At 35.7% G+C, this 12361-nt stretch overlaps 1 protein-coding gene across 2 annotated transcripts in view; it reads right to left on the reverse strand.

Moving 5' to 3' along the window:
- UBP25 (ubiquitin-specific protease 25) overlaps positions 1–12361 on the reverse strand; it is a 108780-nt gene that overhangs the window by 30217 nt on the left and 66202 nt on the right. For both annotated transcript variants that reach the window (XR_016358409.1, XM_089808470.1), the window contains exon 7: positions 8516–8644. Coding sequence is in view for 1 of the 2 variants with exons in the window: in XM_089808470.1 (XP_089664596.1) it covers positions 8516–8644 (129 nt within the window). In the remaining variant the exon portion in view is untranslated. The remainder of the gene's footprint in view (positions 1–8515; positions 8645–12361) is intronic.

Raw genomic sequence — 12361 nt, forward strand, 5'->3', positions numbered from 1 at the left:
TAATATAATAAAAGGGATCATAGAGGTACGATAATAAAGTTACCCTTCGGAAACCGTACCAGAGCATTCAAGAGGAAGGAGTTGTACTCTTCAAGAAGCAAGAGCCATAAAAAGAACAAAAACGACGACGACAAATCAAAACAGTCCATAATGAATAACATATGATATCGAAGGGAAGGGAAAGACATAAACAAGTAGTAAAACATAAGCGGTTGGCAGGAAGAGTATGGGATCAGAAAAAAATCACAAAAATGGTGTGTTCCATGGACTTTTGTGTGGGTTTGATAGCACTACCCCTCGACCTCACTAGGGGTGATGCTCCTTAGACCCCCAATCAATTCAATTATCAGTCGTGGGAAGTGTGACTAGTTGATGAGACCTAGAGCTGTTGCAGGCATGGAGTCTCTGTCAGACAAAGGTGGAGAGAGCATTGGAGCAAGCCTTTCGAGAGGGATGCTACACTTTGAGGCACTTGGAGTAGGTGTTGGACGTGAGGTTGTCTTGGTGGATGAATAGAGAGTTCGGAGGAGTTGATCATCTAGTTGGATGCAGTAGAGCGACACTTGGCGCAACATACCCAGAAGTTGGAAGCAAAGACTACGGCACAGGTGGCTATCAAGGTTAGCTTGGCTAACGAGACAATATTGTGTTAGCAGAAACTACAGATGCAACGTGTTTTGGAGACCAGTTGGTGCAGGCATAGAAGGAATGTGAATGTGATGTGACAAAAACAGATCTATCTTGTTATAGTTAGTCAGTTAATGTATTCCATTTTGTTAATTTGTCTCAGATATTTCATAATTGTCGTCCGGAGATGACTTTTCTTTTTGGGGGGGATGATGATATAGGTAATTTCTATATTGTAGCCGACGGGTAGAATAGTATCCGAACAGGGGCGTGACAGTTGAGTCAGCCCTTCGGGAAAATATATGTACACTGTCCAGAAGGGACTTTGGATCATCATTGTAATCAGATTGTAATCATTGGAGTAATTGTAATAAGCATATTACATATATGAATAAACTATTTGTTTTGCGTTATATCTTACTATACTACATGCATTAAGTACTCTTTTACCCTGTACGGTAAACAGTTACCTCTTATCACTAAATTTAACATGGCATCAGAGTCAGGTTTATGCTAACTACTGATCAGATTTAACTATATTTGTCCAGCTCCTTGTTTTTGTCTTCTATTGTCAAGATGGTGACAGATTTTAAAGGTAGAAGATAGGCTGGAAGGAGCACTAAACTTCAACTCTTGGAAGGTGTGAATTCTTGCATTTGAAATAAATGAATTGCTTGAGTTTGTACAAGGAGAATAACAAGCTGTACCTAAAGATCTAGATGAGCTTCGTCAATTTAAAAAGAATGCTCTAAAGGCCAAGATCCTAACAGATTCAATCAAAGACCATCTTGTCCCTGCCATTTCCAGGATACCTACAGCCTGAGAATGTACAAACAGTTGGAAGGAATGTATGAGAGCAACAACATGAGCAAGACACTTACATTGAGAAGACAATTGCTTCAAATCAAGATGGGAAAGAGTGAATCTGTCATGGCATTCTTCACGAGGATTTCAGAACTCAAGGTCAGCTAAATGCCATTGATGGTGAGGTGGTGGACAAGGATCTTATCATGCTTGCATTAAATGGTCCGAAAAAGAGAATCCGCAGGGAATTCATCAGACAAATGATAAATTTGACAAGAACCGGGACCGACTTTGAGTTAGCTACGAATCAAATGTCGAATTTGCATGCTGAGGGGCGAATATGGTAACTTAGTTTATTTGTACCAAGAACTAAAAGAAATCTAATCTCTATCTCTGTCTCTGCTCTAGAAGATAAAGATTATCAAATTTCATTTTGAGAAGGAAGGGTGCTTACATGACCTAAGAATTCCGACATCAAATCAGCTCAGGTAATTGCTAACAGGTTTGAAAGTCTCTACAAGCTCTCATTCATGCCTCACATGAATCTAGCCATCTGTGGCATAAAAGACTTGGAGATCTTTACTGTCGGGCTCTTCCTATCCTTGGAAAATTGTTAAAGGTATGCCTAAACTAAATCATGTTCATAATGATGTATCTAAAGGTTGTGCCATATGAAAAAATACAAAAGGCTCTTTTCATAGAAGTGAATCGAGAGCTAAGGAGAAACTAGCTTTGTTCAGTCTAATTTATGTGGTCCTATGTGTATTGCATCTCCTAGAGGCAGCAAAGAAAATGATTCATGATCAAAACCTACAAATGTTTCTATGGGTTGAAGTAGCTAGGACTATTGTCTATATTCAGAACAGGTGCCCTCATAGTGTCTTAAAAGATATGACTTCACAGGAACCAAACCAAACATTGGCAATTTGAGAATCTTCGGGAGCCCAGTTTACATTCACATTCCCAAGGAGAAGAGAACCAAAATGGAACCTTCAAGTAAGAAAGGTATACTTGTGCATTACAATGAAAATTCCAAAGCATTCAGAATTTACATTCCAGGACATTAATACATTGAGGTAAAGTAGAGATGTTATTTTTGAAGAGAATGTTGCATTAAAGAAATCTAATGGTCCACTAATAGAGTATGAAAATGATGTCAATGATAATCAAGATACAGATATTGACCATGATGTTGAGTTTCAAAGAGAGTATGCAGGACCCTCGGAACCATCAGAGTACATTGAACCTATGCATCCTACTGATGGACCAAGAGACATTGCAATGAGCAAGAAAAGACAACTTTGGGTGACGAACACCATTTAGCAAGTTGTTAATTTTGCAGCTCCCAAAGGCACCTTTAGAGAGATTAGGAAACCTCAAAAGTTCTCCAACTACAATGCATCGATGTACAATCTTATTGATTCTGAAACCTCTAGCACTAAAGAAGCCATGAACCAGCAAGCATGGAACCACACCGTGGATGAAGAATATGAATCCATAATCAAGAATGATGTATGGGAGAATGTACCAAGACCCAAAGGTAACTCTGTTGTACCCTCTAAATGGTTATTTAAGATTAAACATTTTGCTGATGGTAGTATTGAGAAATATGAAGTTAGATTTGTAGCTCATGTTTTTCTCAAAAAAAAGGCATAGATTATGAGGAAACATTTGCACCTGTAGCTAGATATACTCCTATTAGATCTATTATAGCCATTACTGCAGCTAAAGGTTGGAAGTTACACGTAATGGATGTAAAGATTGCTTTTCTCAATGGTGTCATTGAGGAAGAAGTTTACAATGAGCAGCCAGAAGATTGTGAGATCCATGAAAGGGAATTTTATGTATCCAAATTAAAGAAAGCTCTTTATGGACTCAAACAGGTCCCTCAAACAGGGTATGAAAGAATTAACAAATATTTGGCAAGCTTAAGATTTTGTGACAATGATGGTAATCCTAATCTTTATTTCTCAATATTTAATGATGAAATACTGATTTCGGTTTTATATGTGGATGACTTGTTTCTAACTGGTAATGGAAGTCTAATAATTACATGCGAGAAAGAATTATCTACTGAATTTGACATGAAAGACTTAGGATTAATGCATTACTTTCTTAGTTTAGATGTATAGTAAAGATCTGATGAGATTATCCTGAGTAAAGGAAAACATACAATAGATATTTTGAAAAGATCTGGTATGATGGATTCCAAACCTATCTCTAACACCTATGGAAACTAACTTGAAAAGGTTGGGTGTATGTGTTGCTGATTCTTATTTTGGATCCAACTTAGTGCAGGCAGTTGATCGGATCCTTGATGTATCTAGTTAACACTAGACCGAATATTTTCTATGCAGTCAATGCTCCTAACCTGTTCGTTAATTAACCGAGGCATGTCCATCTCATTGCAGCCAAACACAGATTGAGATTTGTCACTTTGTGTGGTAGTATTGGCTACAGGTTTTGATATGCTTTCAGCTCCATTATTACCTCGGAAGGTTATTCTGACTTAGATTGGGCAAGTACTGTTAATGATAAAAGGAGCACTACAGGATTATGCTTCAGTTTGAGATCCGCTATGATTCCATGGGCCTGTAGGAAACAGTCTTCGGTTTCTATGAGTACTACTGAAGCATAATATGTTGCTGCTAGTGTTGCTTCAAGGGAAGCAGTATGGCTTTGCAAGATCCTTACTAGGTTGTCTGGACAACCTTTGGATCCTTCAGTTGTTCATTGTGACAATCAAAGCTGTATTAAGATGTCTGTCAATCCGGTGTTTCATGACAAGACAAAGCATATGGAAAATCATTATCACTATATTCGACACATGGTACAAAGAGGTGCCAGTTAGCTGAACTATATCAGCACTGAGGAAAAGATAGCAGATATTCTCACGAAGCCTCTTACTCGAGTAAAGTTTTGATTACTTCAAAGATAGATTTGGAATTGTGGAGAACACGGCCCTCCCTGAGAGGGAGTCTCAGCATCATCAATACACCTATTATATCACCCGCTCTGCGGGCAATGTAAGGTGGGAGCACCCTCTGCAGGCAATGCAAGGTAGATCCATCCCCTACAGGTATGCATGATGGGCATCATGGAAGGGGTCCATGATGATAATCTTCTGATTCATCCTCCATGGGCAAATATCATGGAAGGAGTCCATGATGCTTTTAATATCCTCCCTAGCTAAGAGGGGGAGTTGATTATAGCTAGTTTGGATCGTAGCTAGATTTGATTAGATCATTGGGTCCTTTTATTAATCAATTACATTTACATTGTATATCACCTTGTGTAAATAGAACAGGCTGGGCCCAAAGTTAAATTTAAATTGTAAAAAATTATTGGTGCTAAGAAGGGCCAACTTTGTAATTGGATGTGTAATGCCTTCATATATATACAAGGCATGATATTGTAAACAAGGGATGTGCAAAATACCTGCGATCTATATTCAAGGCAGTGAATATTCTATAAAGCAGCAATCTGGTCTGATATACACTGAGCAAGAGATGAAATTTCCTCAAAGGTAGCAGCAAATGTGATATACCTGTGAGCTATACTCAGACCATAACTCCTGTGAGGCTGTCAACCATAACTCCTTTACATAAAATTAGATTCAAGACTGTGATCTAAAATCAGAACCTGGTACATATAAAGGAATCTGGAATCATACTTATTAGAAGGTGGTTACAAAGCTTGACTGTGACAGAAAATTCAAGATCTAGGGCAGCAGCACAAGGTCAGATCTGGACATACATCTCTTCGGATCTATCACTCTTCTGAGGTCTACATCTATTTATGCATTGGCGATACATCCTTGTTTGACGATACCACTGATTTGCTTCATTGATCAGTGATCTTCAGCTAATCAATAGCTGTGAGTTATGCAATTTGATTCTTAAGGGCAATAATAGATGATCTAATTTGGAGCTGGGTTTTTCCCTCCTACTAGGAGGTTTTCCCAGGGTAATCATGGTGCGTTCCTGTACTTCTCTCTCTGTTTCCGGTTTACTGTTACCTCTGACCACTAAATTTAACACGGGCGAACTGGTCCTTCGTACCTGAACTTGGAACCAAACATGAACCGGTAACTTAGCTTAATTCATATAGAAAGGCCTTAAACACTCTATAAGTCACTTTTCAAGAGGGTTTTGGAGATTGGCCATATCCTTCAGTAATAAGGGTAGTCCCAGAAAATAAAGTTTGTCATATAAAAAGAAAAGATAGATTTTGACTAGGCATAACTCATTTCATGCAGTTTGCTATTAAAGGTGGTTCCATGGCCTACAAGATTCTGGCTAATAAAGTACTTTCTCACTTCTGGCCATGATAACAATTAGGAGTTATTAGCTCCAATATTGAGTCATTAACCATTTAGTTGAAAGTAGTGATACAACATAGTTCCACTTTATCATGATCATTAAAAGCCATGCAATTATAAGTGACCATTTGATCTTGTAATATTTCTTTCAAGGTTTATTTTAGAGCCACTGAACAAATTGTTCCTTGAAACAAGGCTATTGCCCCTGCCATGTCTCTTCTTTGACTGAGTACATTGTTTGAAAATTTAGGTCATTTAGAGCGTCAGGCAATATTATTTTCAAACAACATTTTATTAGAGAGAAATAACAAAGTAAAAATAATTGTTGAGAAGAGATGCCAATTCTTGGAAAAAGATTTCATGATTGTCTTGAATAAAATGTACGTCTTATTGAATCAGAAGACTGAAAGGTTGGAATACACAGCTGGATGAGGGAAAGAACTCATTAGCAAATTTAGATTTTGCTAATGAGATTTATATACTACTATTAATGAATCAAGCATTAGATAGCTCAGAAAACAGCAGTGAAGCAGATGAAGAGCAGAAGATTTCTCTGATTGCCCATTTTAGAGTAAGCCTCAGAATATGAATAGCAAAGGTGACAGTACAGATGGCAATCCTTTCACTTGAAGGGTATATTTTTCATAACTAGAGAGCTGTTTCCAAGCCCTGCCCATGAGCAAGAGTTCCAATTCATCAAGCATTGAGTTTTCAAATCAATATAAAAACAAATAAGTAAAAATCATTTACCAGTAATTACATACATGAGCATCATTTAATGAATTTCTGCAGGAGTCTAAATGATACAGTTCAAATAACAATGGAACTGACAATTTTCCATAAAGAAGCATCCCAAAATGCAAAAGAAAATGCAAAAGGCAAATATGAAAGCAGACAACTGCTAAAAGATCCTCGTAATGAGACACTATATCACACGGCTTAATTCAAAAAATCCTAGATGTCTGAGGAGATACAAATAAGAGACAACCACTTTATAATATTTCTCCTTCCAGCCAGAAGTGTTAATGCAGGAAATATACACTTCCATGGAACTGAAAAAGGGTTGTTGTTAAGATGATGAACGATAAATTGAAATGCATGTCTTTTCCATTCAAACTGCAATTGTTGCAACATGCAATGACTACAATTTTTAATAGTAATGCAGGTAACAGTAGAAGAAACAAGTGGATTTTCTTACAATTCAATGATAGTTCAAGAGACATTTTTAGGGATCACATTAGCCAGGCCTAACACTATTTCAATAACTTTCTTTAAGATACTAAATTTCACATTTTAGGGAAATAATTTATCTGGAGTGTAATATTTAGCCCATCTAATGCAGAGCTCATTTCTGTCTATGTGCTACTGTCAGGTGCATGTGATGCAACCAAATTCAAATTACACAGTTTTTATTCAATTTGGTAGAATAATAATTAATATCTAAATTGATGTCAAACTCTCCTGATTAAACTAAGAAATACAGATTTAGACTTAGTATTTAAAATCTATGGCTTTTTTAAATTTGACTTGGGAAGAAATTCATCATGAAGATTCTCATTTTATATTTATCATGAAGATTCTCATTTTGAATTTATCAGAATGATTCTCATAAGTAGTAACCAAGGCTGAAAAAATGCTTCAATTTATAAATTAAGCAGTTCATTATAATGCTTGGCCTAAAAATATACTACTAGAGAGAGAGATTTAGTCTTGTTAAACAGACACCAAAACAGTTCAAAGTTCTATCAAATGAAGAGATTAAAAAAAAGGTTCGAAAAACGATCATGACTGTGATAAAGCACAGAACCACTCCAACAAGAGTACATAAATCCAATCTTTCAAAGTGCATCAGAACTCAGATAGAGAATATATACTAGAAAATAAAACGACCAAGTACAGTGAAATACCTATCAATTGTGACTAAAAGCAGGCAGCAAGAGCTTATCTCAGACACATCAGTTTTACTTTGTAATGAAATTCTTGATCACACAGAGAACAGGTAACTAGTACCAAGCAGCAAGAACCTATCTCAGAGATGAGAAATAATCATAATTACTTTGACGTAGCCTGGAAGGTGTTTTCTAATGAAATTCTCAAAGCTCAGAATGACTGCAGAGAGTACACATAAATTAAACAGATCTTGCTTGATGTAAAATATTCAACAGATACTTGTGAAATTGCATCCTAAATGTAAACAAAAGCAATCAACTAGAAACATGTCATGAAGAAAGTTATTCCCAAATTGTCAATGGCTTACAAATTGGAAATGCTCATATCTTCCTTACAGTTTTGGTGAGGCTCTCTAACATCCTATATAATCACTTATTCCCACTACCTTGATCAGACTAGCCTTCTTCACCAAAAAAATGCATGGATCTGCTGCAGCTTATTCTTTAATTTCCCATTCTACTAACCAATTTGAGTTTCTGTGCACAATTACTGAATGAACACCCAACAACATGAGTAGAAGACATTTGAAAGATATTTCTTAAGAGACAAGTACCAATCACGTCAGCCATTCCTTCCTTCAGTTATTGAATGAACTATTCCACAGATATGAGTACCCACTCCCAATCAAAAACTCCCTCTAACAAATTTTTGGCAACCACAGAATAAGAGCTGGGTGAGGAAAATATTTCTAAAGATAGAGTATCCACTCCCACTCATCGTATTAGATGATTTAAATTTGTTCACAGCCACTGACAAAACCTATATTTATTATGAACACAAAGTATATCACAAAGAATCCAGTTCAGCAAATACCTGGTATCAATATCAGTACTTGACAAAGGCATCTGATCAATGTGTGCTCTCTTGCTCACTCGCATGGCATCTCGTACGTTATCACACCAGCCACATGACTTCAAATGTTCTCTTGCTTCTTGGCAAATACTGAACAAGGAACATATGTAAATTATAAATAATACTAAGTATATATTTAGTGATACAAAAAATTGATATGTACCAGAATTATGAACATTATAAATTGCTCAAAAGACGATTAAATATTTAAAAACATCACCAAAGAGAACACCCAGTTATAACCTGACTAAATCATCATCTCTAACTTCAAAGCTTTCAACCAAAATTAGATGCCTAATGAAAATAATAACAAAATAATAGATCACTATTGACACAGTCCCAGACCCTCCAACCATCTTCCACGGTATTTCACTTTTTTTCCATCATAAGATGCATAAGAAGGTCTAGCAAGTTATGTTTTCATAGTACAAAATGGTTCTAACTGTTTTCAAGATCCATGAGTAGAAGCTACAATCTCAACAGGATCTATTAATGTTAATCCATTGCTTTCTGCCCGTAGGGACAGCAACCCTTGTAGTTTCCCTGCACCACTATACTAGCACTATCATAAACTCGTCACCTTTGAAGAAGGCACTCATTAGATGGCTCTTTATATTCTCTCACTTGACACACATGTTGGCTGTACATAAATCTCCAACTAGATCTGAACACAAAACATAGAGCAGAGCAGAAGTGATAAGACTTCATATTCTGAATACAATTGGTTAGTTTAAAAGCTGCCAGGCTATCAAACTTCCATTTAGAGAAGCACTGATAACAAAATGATAAATCATAATTCCATAATGTTTTTATGCAATCAAGCACATCGCAAAGGCCAAAAGGACTACTGATACTGGTTGTGTGGTGTCTAAAAGATATATAACACCTCGAACATATTAAGCAGACTACACCATCCTGTTAAGCATAAAAAGCTGGCAGCGAATAAAATTGACAACCTGTATATCAGTTCCACTCTTTACCTCTTATCATAGTCCTTTGTCAACTGCAAGAAAGGTCCTGTAAGCTTCGGAATGTGCAGCATGAGATGAGTGACATTAATGTATCCATAAATGCACAGATACATTAATTCGCTTACTGCATCATCATCAGACTCTAGGACTTAAGTTAGCTGGTGTACCCAATGCAATTATCACGATTCTCCAAGGAGACCTGACAATACAGAATTACGGCTTCGGGAGGAATAAAGACAATGTTGCTGGTAGCATGCAATACTGTGGATGCGATTATTTTGATGATAAAATCATATCTATGAATATTTTGAGACAGTGCAGCAATAATCACGTATTACTTCTATGATGTTCAAAATTTCGATATTTTGGAGTTCAGAATGTTGAGAATGACATTTTTGTATTCATATGTAGGCAAATATACCTCTGTTTACTAATCTTGTATCCATATTAATTGGTCCTGAAAATTAGCCACACGCTTCTCAGAGAGTTTTGAAAATTAGGTGCAACAATATCAGATACCATATCAGTATCAGTGTGCCCGTGCAAAATTTGGTATTGTGTTGGGTCAAGGAAGCTGGAAAAATTGTTTTGAGTCTCTTCGCAAGCTTTATGTAGTTAACTCATGTATGGTTAGACTTTAGGGTACGAGTGTTGTGACAAGGTTAAGTTCATAAATGTAATGTTAGCAGCCATAACATTGTGTAAAGTTTCTGCAAATTCTGTGTGATCAAACAGAAATAATACCTTCTCCAATGCTTGGTGAAGATTATCTTTATTCAGACTTGTATAAGAGATGTCAATAATGAAATTATTATTCTGAAATCCTTTATTTCTGGAAGTGTTCGAATAGGGCAGACTTGCTTAAAGGAGCAGACTTGATATTCTTTGTGTGTCCTTTAACTACAACCACACCCTACATAAATACCATACCCAAAGGGCATGTCCCTGGAAGGCACATGACCCTATCTAGGTTCACCCATAATGCTTTCTCATAATCGGCGCCCAAACAAGGTATTGAATATGTAAGTAGGCTAAATTAAGATTAGTTAAGGTTAACACAATCATTTCAAGAAGGGATGCCGATCATGCCTAGAAGTAGCAATATAAATCTTAGGCCTTCAGCATTTTGCGAATGATAAGGTCTGTGCGATCTGCACAGTCAAATCAGTTGTCAGATCTTCAATGATAATATATGAATGAATAGTGTTCCAGGTATTTGTAATGTCCTTGGTATTAGGGTTAGCTTCGGACAAGTAATAACTTTTAAATGTTCTTTAATTTACAGTTGCAACGTTAAATTCCTTCCATGTTTGGTTCCCTATTATTCGGATTTTTGCTTTTCCAAGCTTTATTAATACACCTACTTCCCACGTAGGATTTATATTCTTCTTTTATTAGGGGCAAAATGGGAATATGTATTCCTATTCCCTATTCTAATCGGCACACCAAATTGAAAGTAGAAAACATATTCCTAATTTCCTATTCCTATTCCAGCAACCAAGCGGACCCTTATTCATTATCATTCACTACTTTTCTTTTTTTAATGTCATCCATATTGTCTAGTTTGTTCTGAATTAAATATATATATATTTCCTTTTTTAACAGGAAATGGGTCGTGACTCATTATTATGACGATGTTCCTTTATTAGTGGGTTTGTTTTATGGTCATTTATTTATGTTTTCTGCTTTATTTTTATTATTTTTTATTTAATCAATAATGATAATTAATTGATTTTGATTTATATGAATATTTATTACTTGATTATTATATGTATGATATATCAATTATTTATATCGAGATGTAATCTATCTTTGATTATATATATTGGTAATTATCTATTTTATTGAACCATTATTAAATTATCACAGTATATCTAATGTATAAATTTATTTTATTTATCTAATAATCAATTAGTTATTACATATAAATCCTTTTTATAAATAAGAATATCAATATTAGATTTTATTATTAGTGGGAATATTATAGTCCTACCCTCTCGAAATTGCTTGTCCTCAAGCAATTACTATTTTCATTTGAATCATTAGATCTCAATAGACCCTTAGCTCTTGTTATAGAGTTTTGCTCAACTGTAATGTCCCCTTTTTGGGACATTAGAAAAGTTAAAAGATATATTTGTATAATATTAAAATTGACTTGGAGAGTGTGGACTCAAATTATAAAACGTCAATTCAATATTATAAAGTGAGCTACAAAAAGACTAAGAGAGATAAGACAAAAGGCCAGAAAGGGAGTCGAAGAGTCATAGCTGTGAAGATAAAAAGGGATGAGACATTCACTTGGCATGCTTGATTTATTATTTAGATTTCAGTTTCTCTCTTGGAAGAGTAATCGGAAAGCTTTAGCTTTCAGCCAGTGTGAGGACATGGCCCCTCATGCCGGCAGACAATGGACACAAACCCATTGTCCGTGGGGATGTCATTTTAGGTGTCTCGTAAGCACTTATAGGTTCTTCTCTAAGTGTTCCAATCTGACTGTAAATTATGTGTTTAAGATTGGATTTCGAGTACGGATTATTGTATTGCTGTTGTCTAATGCAATAACATTGTTTTAAGGAGTTTTATAATAATTTTTTTGGTTTTATATTGTGGGTCTGTAATGCACTTTTATATGCTTGAATCCTGAGTATCACTTTGAGAAAGAACGCCTTAATATTTGTTGGAGTTTCTGCTGGTTTCTATTGTGTTTTGTAATACTTCTGCATATGTTTAGTTCTGAATATATTTTGAAGAAAAATCGAGTCAATATCTGATTTGGGATATTTCAGTGGTATCAGAGCCAAGGGTCCTACCATCCTATAGAATTTAGTCAAAAATA

The sequence above is a fragment of the Cupressus sempervirens genome, chromosome 11 (genome assembly GCF_028749045.1).
Source record: "Cupressus sempervirens isolate cs-2001-9-10 chromosome 11, ASM2874904v1, whole genome shotgun sequence".
Taxonomy (NCBI): Eukaryota; Viridiplantae; Streptophyta; class Pinopsida; order Cupressales; family Cupressaceae; genus Cupressus; species Cupressus sempervirens.